This window comes from Nothobranchius furzeri, chromosome 2 (genome assembly GCF_043380555.1).
Source record: "Nothobranchius furzeri strain GRZ-AD chromosome 2, NfurGRZ-RIMD1, whole genome shotgun sequence".
Lineage (NCBI taxonomy): Eukaryota > Metazoa > Chordata > Actinopteri > Cyprinodontiformes > Nothobranchiidae > Nothobranchius > Nothobranchius furzeri.
In genome coordinates this window covers 66,459,446-66,481,104 of record NC_091742.1, presented here as the reverse complement: position 1 = coordinate 66,481,104, position 21,659 = coordinate 66,459,446, and the positions used below count along the sequence as shown (strand labels likewise).

Genomic DNA, 21,659 nt, shown 5'->3' with positions numbered 1-21,659 from the left:
TAGTCACCGACCACCAGAAGAAGCAGAAACCGAAAGCTGTTAGCAGAGCTAGCTTATTGTTGTTCTGCTGTGTGAGGGGAATATTTGAGGCTCTGCAGTAGAAATGTATTCACTTCAGTATCTGGGACAGTTGATCAGCTAAAGCGACTATTTGCTGCTGCAGAAATCTTCTCACCAGGCTGTGGAAACTTTCTTCTCCTCAAACACTTGGTGGAGTTCTTTCCAGAACCAGAGAAGTATTCTGCGGTCTTCGTGACAATCGGAGCTCCAGAATCAGGTTGTAGGTGAGAAAAGCTTTTCTCTAGACGTCCTGCCCTCTGGATCTGCTGCTGTTCCTTTGGTCTCTCTGAGAAACGCGCTCGTTTTGCTGCTTTCATCAGATTGAAGAGGTTCCCTCTATCAGACTCGCTCATCTGAGTTGGTCATGATGCAGGATCGCTGCTCACTCTCTGATTCATCCTGCTCACTCTCTCCGACGGAAAGCCCCGAATCTGAATGTGACTCTGGAGGAAAAAGCGGTTAGCTCTACTCCGTGAACTCTGGTGACCAAAGGTCCTCTTTTCCAGACTGGATCTGTCCTCAGCTGATCAGAACCAAAGCGTTGGATCTTTAATCTCCTGCGTTGTTTTGAAGCAGCATCTTAATCAGCTCTCCTGCTTTGTTTCTATTGCAGCTGTTAGCTAAACACGGCTAAAGAAAACCTGCTACCACTTCAGGATCATCCATCAGCTGGGACTGCTTCATCGTGTGTTCTTCACCACCTGGACCTGGACAGCATGGACACAGGTAGGGCTGCCACCTTTCAGATATTTAAATAAGTAAATGAGGTGGAGAAGTGGTTTTTCTCTTAGACAGCTGTGTTATTCACACAGGTGTGAAACAGCTGTAAAAGCCAGATCTGGTGCAGGAAAATGGCTGAACAGGGAGTGGGGACACACTTTGCCTGGCTATTTCTGCGGTTGTAAGTGATAATAATGATAATACATCAAACTTGTATAGCGCTTTTTAGGTCACTCAAAGACGCTTCACAAAAAATGCAATAAACACATAATAAAAATGAAACATAGTAAACAGACTGGGGATGCTGGGTTGATCTTAAGAGAAGGCCAGTTTAAAGAAGTGGGTTTTAAGCAGTGACTTATAAGTAGAAAGAGAGACGGCATTCCTGATGTTTAGTGGGAGATAGTTCCAAAGTGTGGGGGCATCGGCTGCAAAGGCTCGATCCCCCATGGTGCCATGTTTTGTTTTGAAAGGGGAAAGGAAGGAGAACGGCAAAGGACTGATTATCTTTTTCATTTAAAAGTTGTGAAACTATTCAGTATTTCTGTGCTGCAATAAATGGTCTGCAGAGCTAAAGACAAAAACAAAATGTCTAGAGCTGAAACAACTAATCGATTTAATCGATTATAATCGATTATTAAAATAGTTAACAACTTTTTTAGTCATCGATTAGTTGTTTAATAATCACATTTTACCGCATAAAATATATTTTTACCACAATCTGACATCGGTTACAATCTGTTCAATTTGCCGCCAGTGTGTGGCAGTAATGAGCCACTGATCTACCAGTGGAGCCGTAGAAGAAGAAACGAGCCAATAAGTACCCTCGGTTTTCATGACGTTAACACGTTACTGACGTGCATGGCTGTGAAAGATGGCGGAACATGAAGTAAGACAGAAGAAAAGCGACAAATCTGAAGAGAAACCCCGGACTAAAACATCACGGGTATGGGAGCACTTCACTTTAGATGCCACCAAAAAACGGGCGACCTGCAGAATATGCCAAAACCACCTAGCATGGCACGGAAGCACGACGTCCCTAAGCGAGCACCTGAGACGGAAACATGTGGGGGCTGATGCAGCAGAGGAAGAGCCGGCCCGGTAAGTAACAGAAAATAAACAAGCTAAGTGGTCCATCACTACACGCAGGTCAAATTTGGGACTTAGTGTTTTAGCTGAGTTCGTTATAGTGGATGTTAAACATTGAATGTTCCTCATTCAAAAAGGACAACTCCCCAGAGAAAAATATTTTAAATGTCTACAACAGCCTCCACATGTGACTCCAGAGTGCAGTCGCTAAGTCAGCATGCAGCTCAGTGAGTTTAATGTCCTAGTCGAGTGGGCTGCAGCCGAATCACCGTCAGTACACCAACATGCTGCTCCTCTCAACTCACATCCTACACACACACACACACACACACCAGGGTTCACACTGTTTCTGACTGTGATACAGTTCAGAGTTTAAACTGTTCATTTGAAATAGTTTGACCACGTCCTTTTGAGGTTCCTATTTCGTAATAAATGTAAAAAATTTAAGCTGCATTTTTACAGAGTTTGAGAAACATAAATACTAAATACAAACCAGACACCGAAGGCTGAGGTTGTTCTGATAAAAGGAGCAGAGTTACAAATATTTTGCACTTTTTGGTACTTTTTCACAGCCAGAAAAATAAATACCAGTTAAGTTATATGTATGGTCATAAGATGGTTAAACATGTGATAAATGTTCTGCTGCCCACCAAGAGATGGTAAAAGTGAATGTGAGCATAACTGCATATGTTTTATTACTTTATTATGTTATTTTATTGTTGACTATTGTGTTATTATTATAACACTAGAAATAAATAATGAGGTAAATATTCTGGATCAGCACCATGAAGCAAAGTTATGGCCATCGTGTGTGTGTGTGTGTGTGTGTGTGTGTGTGTGTGTGTGTGTGTGTTTGTGTGTGTGTGAGTGACTACGTTTACATGCAGCCAATATCCGGGTTATGAGCGGGTTAAGGTCGGTATTCGGGTTTCTGAGTTGATCAGAATAACCCGTTTACAAGCATAAATAGAAAAAGTTACCCCTAACTTGCATAACCCGATTTAAATGCGGATGTTGGGGTAGCGTCAGGACGTGTGGACTACGTCAAGACGCAATATGTGTCATTTCCGGTTCTTGTTCCGGTATCCGTGAAAACAACATGTTTCCCAGTTCGGAAGAGATAGCGACCGCATTTGTTTGCGTTTTAGTTTCCTCGTAACTCCAAAAGTGTGGTGCTGTGTCGCGACTCGCCATGTTGCTCCCAACTTGTTGTTAACTTCCGGTGTTCTGGCGCATACAAGACGTCTCGCTACTCAAAAGACCGAGATTCCTTGCGAACAGAGCATGCACAGAACACACGCTTTGATGGGGATATCCCGATATGCGTTTACACGACCAAACATTCGGGTTAGAAAAGGGTTTCCCCAGGTGTAGTAACCGGGTTTTTAAAAACCCGGTTATGAGCATATCCTGGTTTATAGCGGTGTTTACATGGACCTGCGGAACCGGGTTATTGTGAATATTCGGGTTTTAAAAGGGTTACTGGCTGCATGTAAACACACTCAGTGAGATCATGGAATTGGGTCAGGAACTTCTTACAGACAGGAAAAGATCTCAGCTAACATAGGTGTAGATCACACTGGATAACTTCCTGTGTTTGCATTTATTTAACTTATTTTGTTTTACTCATATTTTACCACCTCTTACATGAGCTGTCTTTAGTCCATTTCGAATACAAATACAGATAGAAGGACAATATGGGACCAGCTCAGTGGCCTTGTGGTAGTGTCCTCTCTGGGACTGTGAGATCAGGTTCGATTCTCAGTCGGGTCATACCAAAGGTCCCAATGCCTCCCTGCTTGACACTCAGCTTTAAGGGGTTGGATTGGGGTAGGGCTGCAACTAACGATTATTTTCATAATTGATTAATCTGTCGATTATTTTTTCGATTAATCGATTAATCGGTTTGTTATTGTTTAGCTATTTAACCTATACAAGTGATGGATGCATTTCAGTTAAGAAAAAAAAACATAAGAGAATTGTGCAGTTGACTGCAATCTATTTTATTGCTCATGAACACAGTCAGCAGTATAAAATTAGCTAAACAGTGCAAAATATCAGTCCAGAATAATTTTTTAGCATTAGCTGGAAGCCTGCTCCTTCCACCATGGATAGTGGCCTCATGTCTTTTACCAGCATGTTTAGAATAGAGTTTGTAAGTGGTATGAATTGCTGGGGGGTGAGTGTCTTGTTCCCCATGTAGTTGTCCATCGTTGCTTGTTTTTTTCTGCATAAGAAACACAAATAGACTGAAATAAGTGCACATATAAAATAAAGCAGCACACACACTACAACACTAAATCAATATTATATTATTTGAATTAATTAACAATATACAGTGATCATTTATTTTGAGGGTTACGTTCTACAAAATAGCCCGCAACAGGAGATATTCAGAAAAAAAGTCTATTTTTTTTACTATTAAAAAGCTCTAAGTAAGAAGCTCATGAGGTTTTTACTTTGAGTCGGGAGTGTTTAAATTAGCTAGAGAAATGTGAAAAATGTTTATTTTGTGTAATACTGTTTAAGAAACATGATAAAATGTGTTGTGAGGCGTTTTACAGCGTTGGATAGTAAAACAGCCTTTTAATAGTAAAAAAAAAAAAAGACTTTTTCTGAATTTCTCCTGTATTTAAAAATTGAAAGCGTACAACTATGCCGCGTTATATTCACCTGGACACAGCTCGTCTGTATATTTTTCACCGCGGAGTTGTCCTTTTTCGAATGAGGAACATAGTTATGAGTTTGTGCCGTTTTTCTCTTAACGAGAACATTCTTATAAACAGATGTGCTGAATTTGGCAAGCGCATGATACACAACACGGAGGAGATTCACGATTGCATTTAGTCAATCAGAAGTAGAACAACGCAGACTGACGCGGCAAAAAAAAAAACATGTTTAACACCCACTATAACGAACTCAGCTAAAACACTAAGTCCAGCTTGTTTATTTTTTGTTACTTACCGGGCTGGCTCTTCCAAATGACGGCTCACTTGACCGCGGTGCTCTTCCTCTGCTGCATCAGCTCCCACATGCTTTCATCTCAAATGTTCACTTAGGGACGTCGTGCTTCCATGCCATGCTAGATGTTTTTTTCATATTTTGCAGGTCACCCGTCTTTTCAAGGCATCTAGAGTGAAGTGCTCCCATACTCGTGAGGTTTTTGTCCGGGGTTTCTCTTCAGTTTTGTCGCTTCTATTTTTCTTCCGTATTTCCTCTTGTTTCGCCATGTCTCACAGCAAGATGAGCGTCAGTAACGTGATACGTCATGAAAACCGAGGGCACTCATTGGCTCATTTCTTCTTCTACGGCTCCACTGGTAGATCAGTGGCTCATTACTGCCACACACTGGCGGCAAATTTAACAGCTTGTAACCGATGTCAGATTGTGGTAAAAATAGACTTTATGCGGTAAAATATGATTATTAAACAACTAATCGATGACTAAAAAAGTTGTTAACTATTTTAATAATCGATTATAATCGATTAAATCGATTAGTTGTTTCAGCTCTAGATTGGGGGTAAAACCACCAAATAGTTCCCGAGCGCAGCCACTGCTGCATCTCACCACTCCTCCAATGAGATCACCAGAATGTGATGATGACTCTGGGACTTTCTCCATTTTTTTCTTCTTTTTTAATGCATTGCATCACCTGGTATCAGAAGAGGACAGTATTGGAAGATAATCAAAAATCTAACAACTTGGATTCAGATCAGGGGCAAAAATGTGGTTGTAACATAAGTCAGCTTTAAAAACTAAAACAACTGTTTATGAAATAACGTTACCTTAATTAATGACCTATTTTTCCTAGTTTACATTATGTTGTGTGAAACCAAGGGTCTCATTATCTGAACTTTTTAACTTGTTGGATGGTGAATCTGTTTAAAAGTTTTGCTCTATGTGCTAGAGGTGTGAATCTTCACTTGTCTTTCGATTCGATTACGATTATTGGGTCAACGATTCAATTCGATTCGATATCACGATGCATCACGATTATTTCATATTGATTTGTTTTCATCGATAAATAGATGTCAGATAATTGCTTTTTTTTTTATCAAAAACGTAATTGACACAACCTGCCATCCCTCAAAATCTCTCCATTCCCAACAGGTTAGGACAAAACATTTTAAACGTTTCAGAAGATTTAACAAAGTAAAACCACCTGTTTCCTCATTCAACATCATGCCTCAGGCTGAGAAAAACACGCTTTGCAAAAACTCACAAAATCTAAAAAAGCACTGAAAACCTACAGGACACACACTGTAATAATAAAATCCATAATGTGTTCATATATGAGTGTTTAATGTCTCTGAGCAGCTCTAGAGTCCCTATATTTATGTCACAGTTGAAGGGTGTCAGAAATAACACCAAATGAAATGTTGACTTAGTTTGTTATTTTAGTTGAACCCAGTGGTTTATTTCTGAAATGTTGGAGAATGAATCAAGTTCTGTTTGATGCAGAAAATAATAAAACACAAAACAAATTCTACACTTCCAATAATATTTAAGATGTGTGTTTTATTCTTTCTGGTAATAACACCAGCAGAAGGCTGTGGGCTGGATTAGGATTAAATTACCCAGTTGATGGATCCCTTTCACTAACCAGCTAACTACAAACCTTTCCACTAACCTGTCCTGTGGGACCCTCACCATGTAACCCTCATGTCCATGCTCTCTCTGGAGGAGCAGATAGGAGACAAGTCTCCTGTGACCTAAAATGGACCAAAGCTTCCTCCCAGTTTCTCTTAAGCTGAATTTAACATCAGTTTATCGTCATGAAACAAAAGAATAAAGCCGCCGTCATTGACCCCGCCCCCTCCCTAAGACGGGATCTCCCAGCATTACAACACTCGGTCTGACTGAGCGCTTCCAGGAGAAATAATATTTAAATTATGAAAATAATAATGCGTGTTTGGAGCATCGGTTTGGCGTCCTCCGATCCTCTCTCTTGTGTGAGCAGACAGTGTCTCTCTCTCAGTCGTTGATCGAGCGAGCGGAGCGCGCCGCATGACAACCCGCTCAATTAACATAATTCACGGCCCAAATCCAACAGAACCGGTCGGGCTGATTCGGTTCCGGTTCGGTCTCAGGTTACAACTCTAGCGCTCAGCCCTGCAGTACCACATTAAGGCGGAACCACTTGGTAAATGTGGAGGACGCTCACTCTGACAGATTTGGATGCTGCGCTGGTGCCGCCATTAAAAAAGCAAAACTACATTCCACTATAATCGATTATGGCGTACTCTTCTACGATGCAGAATTGTTTATGTCCGCATCCCGATGCATCGATTATTTGATTATTTTCCTCAGCTCTATCTGACACTAGTCAGTGACTCGATGCAACCTGCTGGGTTCCTTATATAGGAAACTTTTTACTGATTGGCTTAATGACCCGACCTGTATTGGAATGTTTACTGTGTGAAGAACCTTGAAACGACTCTTGTCGTGATTTGGCGCTTTATAAGTAAACTGAATTGAATTAAATTGAATCAACGGTGCCTCTGACAGAAGCTGCGTCTCTCCTCACTGCTGTGAGGAACACACACACACACACACACACACACACACACACACACACACACACACACACACACACACACACACACACACACACACACACACACACACACACACACACAGAGAGAGAGAGAGAGACCTAAGCTGCATGGACGTCGTTTAAGGGAGACACCGTGGACTATTTCCAGACATGAAAACCCCTCACCTCTCGGCGAAGTTCGCTGTTTTGAATCCAAAATGGTCACCTACTTGATTCATGCAGATCTGATGGAAACATTTTTTGGGGAGGGGGGGGTTAAAAAGCCCCCGGCACCACCAAAAGTAGATTAAATAAATAAATTTGTCAGAACCGGTGACACATGATCCGCACAAACGCAGCTTGACGGAGCTCAGAACAGGCAAAGAGAAACTATGATATAGTTTAGCTGTGAGCCTGTAGAAGTTCCTGCTGAACCTTATTCCGTTTCATGAACCAGGGTGACCTGGGTTTATGTTAAATTCAACTTTAAAACTGGGAGAAAACTTTAGTCTACCTTTGAGTTAGATGTTTTCTTCTTGTTTGCTCGTTTCTTAGAGACACGATGGATATAAGGAGTTGATGAAAGTCTAAATGTCCCCAGAGGAAGGGTCAGTTAGCTGGTTAGTGAAGGGGAGGTAGCTTAGCCTGGCCTGCCAGACTCCTCCTCTGTTTAATTCTGCACAGAGAAAGGCTCTGGGAACTCTCCTATTCAAATAACCCCACCCGCTGAGAATTCTAACCAAGCCAATCAGCACTGAGCAGCGTTCGTCACACACCATAACGCCGAGTTTGTCAAGAAAGATGTTTGCGCTGTCGCCAGACGCCATTTGTGACTACAGCTAAAATACTACAACGTTACAGTACAGTCTGCATTTCTGTCTTTTTTCCTGATTGGTTATTTTTGAGGTGGCTAGTCCCGCCCCTCATGTGCCTCTCTGCCTGTGAGTTACCAGACTCTTTCTCTGTGCAGAATTAGAGGACAAGTCTGGCAGGCCAGGCTAGACGTCGCTGTCATTAAACCCTGATCCAGCCCACTGCCTCCTGCTGTTGCTGTTATTATTATATTATCACAAATATAAAATAAGCATGTAGGAAGTTTAGGATTCTTTATGGTTTTAGTGTTTTCAGCAGCAGAGCCTGGTTTGTGCTTTGTCACATTTCCTTTGGGTTCAAACAAAATAATAAACCAGGCCAAAAATGTAATGTCATGTTGTTTATTTATCTTATTTCATCCAAAAGTACTGGTAATTTCATCTGCAGCAGGTTCACTTGCTGGGGAAGGTGTGTGTGCGTGTGTGTGCCACAACTTCTTTCGATGTGGAGTCTGACCCTTTTCACCCTTGACCTACCTTCATGTCTGTATTTTGCGTGTCTTTAGCCCCGCCCACTAGCTTGGAGATTTCCCCGTTCCTAAGAAGTGTGTGTGTAAACAAAACCTACTGGTGCGGGACCCGGGCCGACGCGGCGCAGTCTGGTCTGTGCTGCCCCAGATGTGAATGCACCAATACAGGCCCGATTAGCCACATGACGAATTGTTCATTTAGATATCAAGCATGTCATGAATGACGACAATCACTGAGTGGGCCAGATTAACGGCAGGCCACCGGGAAGTTTCCCAGTTCTCCTGATTACCAGTCCGTTTAAGGAACTAATGTTGTTGTATGCTTAACCCAAACCTCAATTCACCCCATACTTCTAAAACTAAAGTAGGTGTTTTTTTTCTACTGTGATGATCTGTCAAATGTCCTCACAATTTTAACATGTTAGAGGTAAAAAGTCAAAAATGTGTCCTCAAAGCATACGTCACACACACACACACACACACACACACACACACACACACACACACACACACACACACACAATTCCCAGGCTGTAAGGGTAAACTGTGTAATCAGCATGCAGCTCAATGAATTTAAAGGGGCATTATGGATGTTTGACAGCCAAAACATGTATAGAAATACATTTCTTCTTCATACATTCTCCTGCAATGCCCTGGTCCTGTAGAATGAGCCCTGGCATTTTTACTGTGATGCCTGTTTTTCTGTAAAATCACAGAAAAAGAGAGCTGCTCGGGTCGAGTAGGCTGCTTCATGCGCGTTCACGCACAGGCATAGCCCGTAGCATTTGCTATCCGTAGATTTATCAATCAATCAATCAAAGCTTTATTTATAAAGCGCCTTCCGCAACCGCATTTAGCAGCAGAGAGAGTAGTGCCAACTCAGCAACTTTGTCGCTGTTCCTAACACCTAGTGACAAACCTAGCTACATTTCTGAAGACCCTTAGCTACTTTCTGTAGAACTTTCTTCTAGATATTTCCTGCAAATTAGCAACAAAATAGCCATTTTCACTTCGAACCGTTCTTTGGTTTGACGTTAGGGTTAGGGTTCCTGTTGTGCCCCAGGATGCAGAACAGACGCGGACGACATAAAGAATGAGCCATCTACAGGATTCCCCAAGATCCGGAGCGCCGCAAACGTTGGATCATTGTAATAAAACGCGCTAGTGACCGGGCTAAAATGAAATTGTGGGATCCCGAGAGTAAAGGTTTTCGCTTATTGAGCGACCACTTCATATCAGGTACTTAAACCGTTTCCTCAACTGTGTGTGGTATTTATTTTAAATGTTTTTTTTAACAATTCTTAGTGGGCTTCCTAAACTTATTTTGGCGTGGCTTTTTCTGTCTTATTACTCATAGCAACAAGTAAACATCACGTAAAACGGTGCCTCGTGATTTCTGCATGCTGCCGTTTACGGGTTTCATGATCATAGCAATTAACCGGCTAAGCTGTATTTAATTTTGAAGCAATGGTTGATCAATTGTCAGATCACACATAAAAATCACTTTGGATTGCTATTATCTGTCTCACCGAGACAGATCTCAGACAGATCCTGAGATGCTCCTGCCTGACATATTTATTTTATTCACGGAAAAAAATCAGACTAGTGATTTCTCTTGGCATTTAGTTTATACATTCAAACAGCACATCACTCTATTTAAACTACTTACATGTAAATCTATGTTATTTGGCCATCCATCCATTTTCATCCGCTTATCCGGAGTCGGGTTGCGGGAGCAGTAGCCTAAGTCGACAGGCCCAGACTTCCCTCTCCCCAGCCACTTGGGCCAGCTCTAACGGGGGAATCCCAAGGCGTTCCCTGGCCAGGTCCGGTAAGAAGTCCGCTCTGACAGCTTCTGGCATTTTTAAAAAGTATCCCAGGGGCACGGTAAGGGTTGGAGATGTTTAGTCTATTTAATTTCTGACTACATAAAACGATTTCTTCAGTTTTAAAGTGTGAAGTAAACTCAGACGAAGTAAAATCCAAGCCGATCCCGTTCATTTTGTTTACCTTTGTTGCCTGCCAACATGGCGTCTACTCTCTGAGAGTCACGTGACGTCCGGAGCTCTATGGCTGTGTCTCAATTCAGGGTCTGCATCCTACGTCGGCCGGATTCGTCGGCCGGTTACGTCACAGCGCCACGACTAGGCCTGTCCCAATTCGAAGACTCCTTCAGATGCGGTCGACGAATGCGGCCTTCTTTTCGCCTGAATGAAGGATGGGTCCGGTGTATCCTTCAATGGGTAGTATTTCCCAAGATGCCTTGCGGGCCGGCCGGCAGAAAAACTTAAAAACAATGGCGGACAGTGAAGCGGGAGCTGTCGGAGAGGATTGCGCATATAAATGTCAGTATAAACTTGAAAACTGTTAGGTTAAGGACTTTTTGTGATACATGAACGTTATTTTAGTTAGAAATGTAACAGTAAAAGTGCTTGTATTGCGGTCTCGGCTCGTATGTTCGGCCGCGCTCGGTGTCGTACTTCTCCCGCTACGTTTCCCCCTGATTTTAATAGAAGTTTGTATTTTAGGAACAAAAGAGAAAACCAGGGAATTTATTAAGCTTAGGGCGGAGATGAACCACATGATCACCGGAGCAAAGTATTCGGCGGCTGTGGCATGGAGGTACAATAACATCTCATATTTTAAAAAACTCGTTTGAGTTTATTTTTTTCTGCGAAAACATGAAAGGAATAACCCGTTGTCCTCTTTTCTCTATCTGTTTTTTTCTTACATGTTTGTTAAGACTATTCTGGAGAAAATGGGCATCCAGGGGAAGGTGCCAGCGATGACCAGCTTCTGGAGCTGATCTGGGAGGACATGAGGCTGCAGAGGGAGGCAGAGCAGCAGAGGGCACAGGAGAGAAGGAAGAACTTTGACAGCTTTTTACTTTGCTAGAAAAAAATGGTTAAGGAAGATTAAACATGTACATATAAAAGAAATATCTAAATAAAATCAGTTCTGCATTAAACTCTTGAATTTTATTTGTTTACAAATGAGAATTGTTTACTAGAGGGTATCCGCTGGGTCCTGAAAAGTCTTAAAAGGTTATAAATCGGTTTTGGTCAAATTAAGACCCTTAGAAAGTATTAAAAACTATTATCACATCTTTGCTCGGGCTCAGCTAGTCTAAAGTATTTTCTCTGAAGTAGCTCTCCAACAGTCAAGGAAATGATTAACCCCCAGAGACCCACGGTTGTAATATTACAACATCAGATTTAAGTCTACAAAAATAAACCTTCCCCATTTTTTTTTCTTTTTAAAACCACATTTACATTGCTAATAGGTCCTATTGTTCAGTTCTGCAACACTATTGGCTGTTAAAATGTGTAAATAGGCCCGTTTATCTGGCCTCCTAGAACAACATGTGAAAGGTTAAAAAAAGATTTTGCAGTTGTTTTCTAAATTTGGGTTTCTGGGGGTTAAAAAGCTAAATAAAACGTCGAGCTCCATCATTTAAAGTTCCTTCTCCCTTCTGCCCAGCGGTTCCACGGTTGCTAGGCGACGGAACGTTCGCCGAGGGAGTTCATGAAGGCTAGGCCTGTCCAAATTCACAGCCGTTAACATCCGGTCTACCCGGCCGACGGAGGACGCAGCCCACGTCGGCCGGGTGGGCTGGGTCCTTCAAAGGATGCAGACCCTGAATTGAGACACAGCCTATATCGATATTTTTAAAATATCGGTATAATTTTAAAACATGATATAAGGTGACTTTATATCGATATAACTGGTCAAACTGCATGGTGGTGCAGTGGTTAGCACTGTTGCCTCGCAGCACGAAGGTTGCAGGTTCGAAACTCGGCTCGGCTGCAGCGTTTCTGCGTGGAATCGCGTGTTCTCCCCATGCATGCGTGGGTTTCCTCCGGGTACTCCGGTTTCCCCCACAGATCACAACATGCCCTATAGGTTATAAATTTTAAGTCGCTTTGGATAAAAGCGTTGGCTAAATGAATAAACACAAACTGCTATGCTAGCGATTAGCCGCTATGCTAGCGACATGTTGCTCCGTCTCTAAGCGGCTATTACATGTATTCTTACAAGTTTGCTCAATCTGAGAGCCTCTGGGTAAATGTGCTGCTCTAAACTTTGCATTTGGCATCCTGGTTTTTAATTATTTGGGGACGTTCAACGGAGTTCTGTTTTCCATCCTGCTTGTATGGAGAGACTAGTGATGTGACGTTCACGAACAAATCGAATATTTTGAACAGGTTTTCAAAGTGAATGATGAGAGCCGAGTCCCTGTAGAGAGCCATTCATCTTAACAAACCTCCCCGGAAGTCGGTCAAACTCACCCTCTCAAACCTCACCCACCGCTGTGACGGACGTAGGAGGAACCATAGAAACGTGTTTATACAGGGAGTGCAGAATTATTAGGCAAATGAGTATTTTGTCCACATCATCCTCTTCATGCATGTTGTCTTACTCCAAGCTGTATAGGCTCGAAAGCCTACTACCAATTAAGCATATTAGGTGATGTGCATCTCTGTAATGAGAAGGGGTGTGGTCTAATGACATCAACACCCTATATCAGGTGTGCATAATTATTAGGCAACTTCCTTTCCTTTGGCAAAATGGGTCAAAAGAAGGACTTGACAGGCTCAGAAAAGTCAAAAATAGTGAGATATCTTGCAGAGGGATGCAGCAGTCTTAAAATTGCAAAGCTTCTGAAGCGTGATCATCGAACAATCAAGCATTTCATTCAAAATAGTCAACAGGGACGCAAGAAGCGTGTGGACAAACCAAGGCGCAAAATAACTGCCCATGAACTGAGAAAAGTCAAGCGTGCAGCTGCCAAGATGCCACTTGCCACCAGTTTGGCCATATTTCAGAACTGCAACACCACTGGAGTGCCCAAACGCACAAGGTGTGCAATACTCAGAGACATGACCATGGTAAGAAAGGCTGAAAGACGACCACCACTGAACAAGACACACAAGCTGAGATGTCAAGACTGGGCCAAGAAATATCTCGACTGATTTTTCTAAGGTTTTATGGACTGATGAAATGAGAGTGAGTCTTGATGGGCCAGATGGATGGGCCTGTGGCTGGATTGGTAAAGGCCAGAGAGCTACAGTCCGACTCAGACACCAGCAAGGTGGAGGTGGAGTACTGGTTTGGGCTGGTATCATCAAAGATGAGCTTGTGGGGCCTTTTCGGGTTGAGGATGGAGTCAAGCTCAACTCCCAGTCCTACTGCCAGTTTCTGGAAGACTCCTTCTCCAAGCAGTGGTACAGGAAGAAGTCTGCATCCTTCAAGAAAAACATGATTTTCATGCAGGACAATGCTCCATCACACGTGTCCAAGTACTCCACAGCGTGGCTGGCAAGAAAGGGTATAAAAGAAGAAAAACTAATGGCATGGCCTCCTTGTTCACCTGATCTGAACCCCATTGAGAACCTGTGATCCATCATCAAATGTGAGATTTACAAGGAGGGAAAACAGTACACCTCTCTGAACAGTGTCTGGGAGGCTGTGGTTGCTGCTGCACGCAATGTTGATGGTGAACAGATCAAAACACTGACAGAATCCATGGATGGCAGGCTTTTGAGTGTCCTTGCAAAGAAAGGTGGCTATACTGGTCGCTAATTTGTTTTTGTACTGTTTTTGAATGTGAGAAATGTATATTTGTGAATGTGGAGATGTTATATTGGTTTCACTGGTAAAAATAAATAATTGAAATGGGTATACATTTGTTTTTTGTTAAGTTGCCTAATAATTATGCACAGTAATAGTCACCTGCACACTGAGATATCCCCCTAAATTCAATTCAAATTCAATTCAAAGATACTTTATTAATCCCAGAGGGAAATTAGAGTTTCAGTACACACAATTCAGAGATCAGACATACATGGGCAAGACACACGACAAGAATTGGTGACTGTGGTCATTTGCAACCCTGAGTCGCGCTACCATTGATCGAGATAAGAGGGTAAAATGAGGAATTGATTCGGGAGGAGGGAAAAAAAGGCACTTCATAGCTACTCTCCCACCAGGAGGGCAGCTTTGCTCTGCAAAAAACCCCACCTCAGACAGATAAGCAACAGACTTCAGATGACACAACATAGAGACTCCGATAGGAAGGCGGGGGGGGGGGGGGGGGGGGGTCTGGAATCCTGTTTCCCCTGCAAGAGCAGCCATGTACGGCACTCAGCCACTGTCACCACAGGTGGGAGGGAGTTCTCGGGAGAAGCGCAGAGCACATTGACTCCTGCAGGTTAGGGTTGCCTAATAATTCTGCACTCCCTGTATACATATCTTGGGAGGAATGCTAACCAACCCTGTGCGCCCTCACGGACACCGTGTAAATATTTTACAGGAGGAAAAATGTCGATACATATCGTATATCGGAATTCTGCTAAAAGATATTGAGATATAAGTTTTGGTCCATATTGCCCAGCCCTAATCTGGACCATTATTAAAGCTGTTTTAAAAGTGGACGTTTTTGTCACCTAATGGCTCGAGTGTATAGTACATTTTAAATCTGTTGCTATATAAAAAGTATAAGTGCAAAAAATTCAAAATTTTAGATATTTCATAATATAATAAAGACTGATTTGTACTAAACACCCCAGGCCAAAAAAAAAATGTCTTTTTTAGAAAATAACTCCGTTTTAGTGTTTTTTATTTCTTTTTTTTTTTCCATAAATTACATCAATGACTTTGAGTATTCCAACTGACATTTCAGGGAATAAAAGCCTCAAAATGATTGGATTTTTTTATGTTTGAGCAGGGCTGAAGCTGTTCAACAGATCTATGAAAAAAGTAAAAAAAAAAAAAAAATACATTAATGTATACATTTTTATAGCCACTTTTACAAGCGGACATTTTTGTCCTCAAATGACTCTTTTGCATGAAAATTAAAGTGAAGCCTGAGGGTTAAGACTCATGATTTATAGAGGCTCAAAGTTCAGTTTCCAATTGTAAATACATTTCATTCTAATGTCAGTTTAAAGAAATAATACAACTGTTGTATGTGTGAAAACAAAGTGACAGCTGTCTGTAATTCACATGTTTCTGTGTTTCCTACAGATTTTCAACAGGTGGTTCTGGTTAAATAAGAAGCTTAAGAAGAAGAGAGTGCTCGTGTCAACCACCAGCACCTAGATTTTCTCCACAAAAAGGAGGAACAGGAGAAACTCTGGTCTAATATGGAGGGAGAGCATCTCTATTTGAATAAGGAGACTGATGCTGCCAGGTTTCAATCCTTTAGCCATGAAATACATTTAAACAAACACATGAGAGTCCACACAAAGCAGAAACATTTTGCCTGTGAGCACTCCGGACAACGGTTTCATCAAAAGACTGATTTAACCACACACATGAGAGTCCACACAGGACAGACATATTTTGCTTGTGAACTCTGTGGAAACAGATTTAACCAAAAGTCAAATTTAAATCTTCACATGAGAGTCCACACGGGACAGACGCATTTTGCTTGTGAGCTCTGTGGAAAAAGATTTAGCCATCAGACAAATTTAAATAATCACATGAGTGTCCACACAGGACAGAAGCCTTTTGTTTGTGAGCTCTGTGAAAAGAAATTTAGCTCAAAGTCAACTTTAAACAAACACACGAAAGTTCACACAGGACAGAAGCCCTTTCCTTGTGAGCTCTGTGGACAAAGATTTAGCCGAAAGACTAATTTAAATAGGCACATGATAGTCCACACTGGAGAGAAGCCTTTTGTCTGTGAGCTCTGTGGACAAAGATTTAGCCAAAAGATAATTTTAAATATTCACATTAGAGTCCACACAGGACAGAAGCATTTTGCTTGTGAGCTCTGTGGAAAGAAATTTAACTTAAAGTCAACTTTAAACAGACACCTGAGAGTCCACACAGGACAGAAGCCTTTCTCCTGTGAGCTCTGTGGAAAAAGATTTAGCCATCAGACAACTTTAAATAATCACATGAGAGTCCACACAGGACAGAAGCCTTTCACCTGTGAGTTCTGTAGCAAAAGATTTAGCGAAAAGAACAATTTAAACCGTCACATTAGAGTCCACACAGGACAGAAGCCCTTTGCCTGTGAGCTCTGTGTAAAAAGATTTAACCAAAAGACAAATTTAAACAGACACTTGAGAGTCCACACAATGCAGAAACATTTTGCCTGTGAGCAATGTGGACAAAGGTTTCACCAAAAGACTAATTTAACCACACACATGAGAGTCCACACAGGACAGACATGTTTTGCTTGTGAACTCTGTGGAAAGAAATTTAGCTTAAAGTCAAATTTAAACAGACACATGAGTGTCCACACAGGACAGAAGCCTTTTACTTGTGAGCTCTGTGGAAAGAAATTTAGCTTAAAGTCAACTTTAAACAGACACATGAGCGTCCACACAGGAGAGAAGCCTTTTGTTTGTGAGCTCTGTGGAAAGAAATTTAGCTTAAAGTTGACTTTAAACAGACACATGAGTGTCCACACAGGACAGAAGCCTATTGCTTGTGAGCTCTGTGGAAATAAATTTAGCTCAAAGTACACTTTAAACAAACACACGAAAGTTCACACAGGACAGAAACCCTTTCCTTGTGAGCTCTGTGGAACGAGATTTAGCCAAAAGACACAATTAAACAGTCACATGATAGCCCACACTTTAGAGAAGCCTTTTGCCTGTGAGCTCTGTGGAAACAGATTTAGCCGAAAGACTAGTTTAAACATTCACATGAGAGTCCACACAGGACAGAAGCATTTTGCTTGTGAGCGTTGTGGAAAGAAGTTTAGCTTAAAGTCAACTTTAAACAGACACATGAGAGTCCACACAGGACAGAAGCCTTTCGCCTGTGAGCTCTGTGGAAAAAGATTTAGGCATCAGGCAACCTTAAATAATCACATGAGAGTCCACACAGGACAGAAGCCTTTCGCCTGTGAGTTCTGTAGCAAAAGATTTAGCGAAAAGGTAAATTTAAACTGTCACATGAGAGTCCACACAGGACAGAAGCCTTTCGCCTGTGAGCTCTGTGGAAAAAGATTTAGCCAAAAGACAAGTTTAAACAGACACATGAGAGTCCACACAGGACAGAAGCATTTTGCTTGTGAGCATTGTGGAAAGAAGTTTAGCTTAAAGTCAACTTTAAACAGACACATGAGAGTCCACACAGGACAGAAGCCTTTCACCTGTGAGCTCTGTGGAAAAAGATTTAGCCAAAAGACAAGTTTAAACAGACACATGAGAGTCCACACAGGACAGAAGCATTTTGCTTGTGAGCATTGTGGAAAGAAGTTTAGCTTAAAGTCAAATTTAAACAGACACATGAGAGTCCACACAGGACAGAAGCCTTTCGCCTGTGAGCTCTGTGGAAAAAGATTTAGCCAAAAGACAAGTTTAAACAGACACATGAGAGTCCACACTGGCTTTTCGCCTGTGAGTTAGGTGGAAAAGTTTTACCCAAAAGATCAATTTAAACAGTCACAAAAGAGTCCATAATGGACAGAAGCAATTTGCTTGTGAGCTCTGTGGATGAAGATTTCACTGAAAAAATCTTTAAACAATCATCTAAGCATCCACTAGGGCTGTACGATCTATTGCAGGGGTCTCCAACCTTTTTTGGCCTGTGAGCTACTTTTACATAATAAAAGTGCAGCAGAGTTACTGCCATATGATTTATTTACATTGATACTTTCCATGTGTGAATGTGCTTATGTTAACAATGCTATACTTACTATATTAACAAGCATTGTATTCACAAGTTTTTTTCTCTGTATTTCAGTACATCATTATATATATATTTTTAAAAGTATTAGTAAACTAGTGACATTCTGAAAACCAAATAGAACAAAACATATTTAGTTTTTTAAACTAATCAAATACTTTTAGATAAATAATAACAAATCTACTTCATGTGAATGATTTGGTAATTTTTCTAGAAGGTTAGTAACATAACTTTTTAAGTACACAGGAACAGCTAACCTGTAAAGCTGATGATATTTTAAATAAAATACAAGCTAAATGTGATGAAAACACTGCTCTCCTGATTCACTGAATAATTTTTACGTTTTTATTTTTTATTTATTTATTTATTTATTTGGTCATGAAAGTTAACTTTAGCTGCATTTATTGCTGACAATATGAAGGTTGGAGGTTTATCCTTTTTTTCTGCATCTTGTAGGTTTTCTTTCTCCGCAGGTCTGAAGGCTGTGCGTTACACAGAGCAGAGAGACAGAGCAAGAGACCAGAACCAAAAGAAATGTTCACGTCACACCAATCTTAAAATATTTACATTGGCATTCAGTAGCTTACAGGATTTATTTCAAAGACCTTTTACTTACTTTTAAATCATTAAATGGGCAACGACCTCTGTATATAGCAGAGATGTTTGAAACGTATCTCCCTTCAAAATCACTTGGGTCAGCAGATAAATCCACACTGGTACAACCCAGAGCCCGCACCAAGCATGGCATAGCAGCTGCCTTTAGCTGCTATGCGGTCCATCTCTGGAACTGTCTTCCAATAGACATTAAGACCTCTCCCACCATTTCCATTTTTAAATCCAGATTTAAAACTAAACTTTTTCATGATGCCTTCCATTAATCTATCCTTGCCTCTGTGCTCTACTACAGGTGCTGGCCAGTAAATTAGAATATCATCAAAAGGTTGAAAATATTTCAGTAATTCCATTCAAAACGTGAAACTTGTACATTATATTCATGCAATGCACACAGACCAATGTATTTCCAATGTTCATTACATTTAAATTTGATATTCATAAGTGACAACTAATGAAAACTCCAAATTTGGTATCTCAAAAAATTAGAATATTCTGAAAAGGCTGAATATAGAAGACACCTGCTGCCACTCTAATCAGCTGATTTACTCAAAACACCTGCAAAGGCCTTTAAAAGGTCCCTCAGTCTTGTTTTGAAGGCACCACAATCATGGGGAAGACTTCTGACTTAACAGCTGTCCAAAAGACAATCATTGACACCTTGCACAAGGAGGGCAAGACACAAAAGGTGATTGCTAAAGAAGCTGGCTGTTCGCAGAGCTCTGTGTCCAAGCACATTAACAGACAGGCGAAGGGACGGAAAAAATGTGGTAGAAAAAAGTGTACAAGCTCTAGGGATAACCGCACCCTGCAGAGAATTGTGACGACAAACCCATTCAAAAATGTGGGGGAGATCCACAAAGAGTGGACTGCAGCTGGAGTCAGCGCTTCAAGAACCACCACGAGGAGACTCATGAAAGACATGGGATTCAGGTGTCGCATTCCGTGTGTCAATCCACTCTTGAACAAGAAACAGCGCAAGAAGCGTCTCGCCTGGGCCAAGGACAAAAAGGACTGGACTGATGCTGAGTGGTCCAAAGTTATGTTTTCTGATGAAAGCAAGTTCTGCATTTCCTTTGGAAATCAAGGACCCAGAGTCTGGAGGAAGAGCGGAGAAGCACAGAATCCACGTTGCATGAGGTCCAGTGTAAAGTTTCCACCGTCAGTGATGGTGTGGGGTGCCATGTCATCTGCCGGTGTTGGCCCACTCTGTTTCCTGAGGTCCAGGGTCAATGCAGCCGTCTACCAGGAAGTTTTAGAGCACTTCATGCTTCCTGCTGCTGACCAACTTTATGGGGATGCAGACTTCACCTTTCAACAGGACTTGGCACCTGCACACAGTGCCAAAACCACCAGCACCTGGTTCAAGGACCATGGTATCCCTGTCCTTGATTGGCCAGCAAACTCGCCTGACCTTAACCCCATAGAAAATCTATGGGGTATTGTGAAGCGGAGGATGCAATACGCTAGACCCAACAATGTAGAGGAGCTGAAGACGACTATCAGAGCAACCTGGGCTCTCATAACACCTGAGCAGTGCCACAGACTGATCGAGTCCATGCCACGCCGCATTACTGCAGTTATTGAGGCAAAAGGAGCCCCGACTAAGTATTGAGTGCTATACATGCACATTCTTTTCATGTTCATTCTTTTCAGTTGGCCAACATTAGAGAAACAAACATTTTTTCATTGGCCTTTAGAATATTCTAATTTTCTGAGATACCAGATTTGATGTTTTCATTGGTTGTCACCTATAAATATCAAAATTAAACGTAATAAACATCGGAAATACATTGGTCTGTGTGCATTGCATGAATATAATGTACAAGTTTCACGTTTTGAATGGAATTACTGAAATATTTTCAACCTTTTGATGATATTCTAATTTACTGGCCAGCACCTGTAGGTCTTTATCTGTACTGTGTTAAATTTATTCTATATGTATTTTATATGTATACATATTCTGTGCAGTTTTATTGTGTATTGTGTAATTACAGTGAATACTTGTAATAAAGTGTAGTTATTGTGTAAAGCAGTGTATTCTAGGAATGATTAATAAAAAAACTAGAATTGAACCTGATTTACATGGTAATAACAGTTTAAGAACTCAGAAACAATACACTAACTTTCTAAGTAATTACCATGTAAGTACTAAGTAATTAGAGGACTTTAAAAGAAAGCACTATCAATAATTTTACTTAATGTGCTTTTATTTTTGTGTGCTATGTTCTGTGTCAATATTCTTTTCTTTTATTTTACACAGCATGATGTGACATTTTAACTATTTTATTTCACTTGTGATTGTTTTAACTATGTGAAGAACACTGGGCTACCGTTTTGTGTATGAAATGGACTATATAATAAACTTGACTTGAGAGTTCACAATCATGTTTTGTTACTAAATGAGACACTCAGCTGAAACTGGGGGAAATATGTGATGAATCTAAATAATAGGAGATGTCCAGAGCTTTTAAAGCCCGTGTTCATCATGTTGTGGAGGGCCACACAGAGGCTACGCTCACACCCAGTTCTTTGGACTGTTTGTATGTAGATGTAGCAGGACTGGTTGGCGTCTCAACCAGTTGATCGCTCAGCCTATCACACATATGAATCAAACCAGTCCACCATTAAAACATATTACAGATGATAATA

At 41.2% G+C, this 21,659-nt stretch overlaps 1 protein-coding gene and 1 long non-coding RNA gene across 9 annotated transcripts; one reads left to right on the top strand and one right to left on the bottom strand.

Annotated features, from left to right (window-relative positions):
• Positions 1-7: 7 nt before the first annotated feature.
• Positions 8-21,392, top strand: LOC107374291 (zinc finger protein 721). 8 transcript variants are annotated; one of them, XR_011517350.1, is made up of 5 exons: positions 8-284; positions 674-786; positions 873-961; positions 11,276-11,369; positions 11,491-14,834. XR_011517350.1 is itself a non-coding variant. In XM_070547507.1 (5 exons), exon 5 carries the CDS (start codon positions 15,893-15,895, stop codon positions 18,113-18,115), a length of 2,223 nt encoding a protein of 740 aa, XP_070403608.1. In that variant the 5' UTR covers positions 10-284; positions 381-542; positions 674-786; positions 873-961; positions 15,774-15,892; the 3' UTR covers positions 18,116-21,392. The 8 variants fall into 8 exon arrangements, 5 of the variants coding, with proteins under 5 accessions (XP_070403608.1, XP_070403612.1, XP_054592756.2 ...); XM_070547507.1 differs by lacking the exons at positions 11,276-11,369; positions 11,491-14,834 and adding exons at positions 381-542; positions 15,774-21,392 and having other exon boundaries at positions 10-284; XM_070547511.1 differs by lacking the exons at positions 11,276-11,369; positions 11,491-14,834 and adding exons at positions 381-552; positions 15,774-21,392 and having other exon boundaries at positions 10-284.
• On the bottom strand, positions 3,853-4,920 carry LOC139064279 (uncharacterized). Its single transcript, XR_011517357.1, has 2 exons — positions 4,834-4,920; positions 3,853-4,096 (listed from the first exon to the last, which is right to left on the bottom strand). It is a non-coding gene; the product is annotated as an uncharacterized lncRNA (long non-coding RNA).
• Positions 21,393-21,659: the final 267 nt, after the last annotated feature.

Coding starts and splice junctions, on each gene's coding strand:
- LOC107374291 (XM_070547513.1), top strand. CDS start 15,893: ATGGAGGGAGAGCATCTCTATTTGAATAAGGAGACTGATGCTGCCAGG.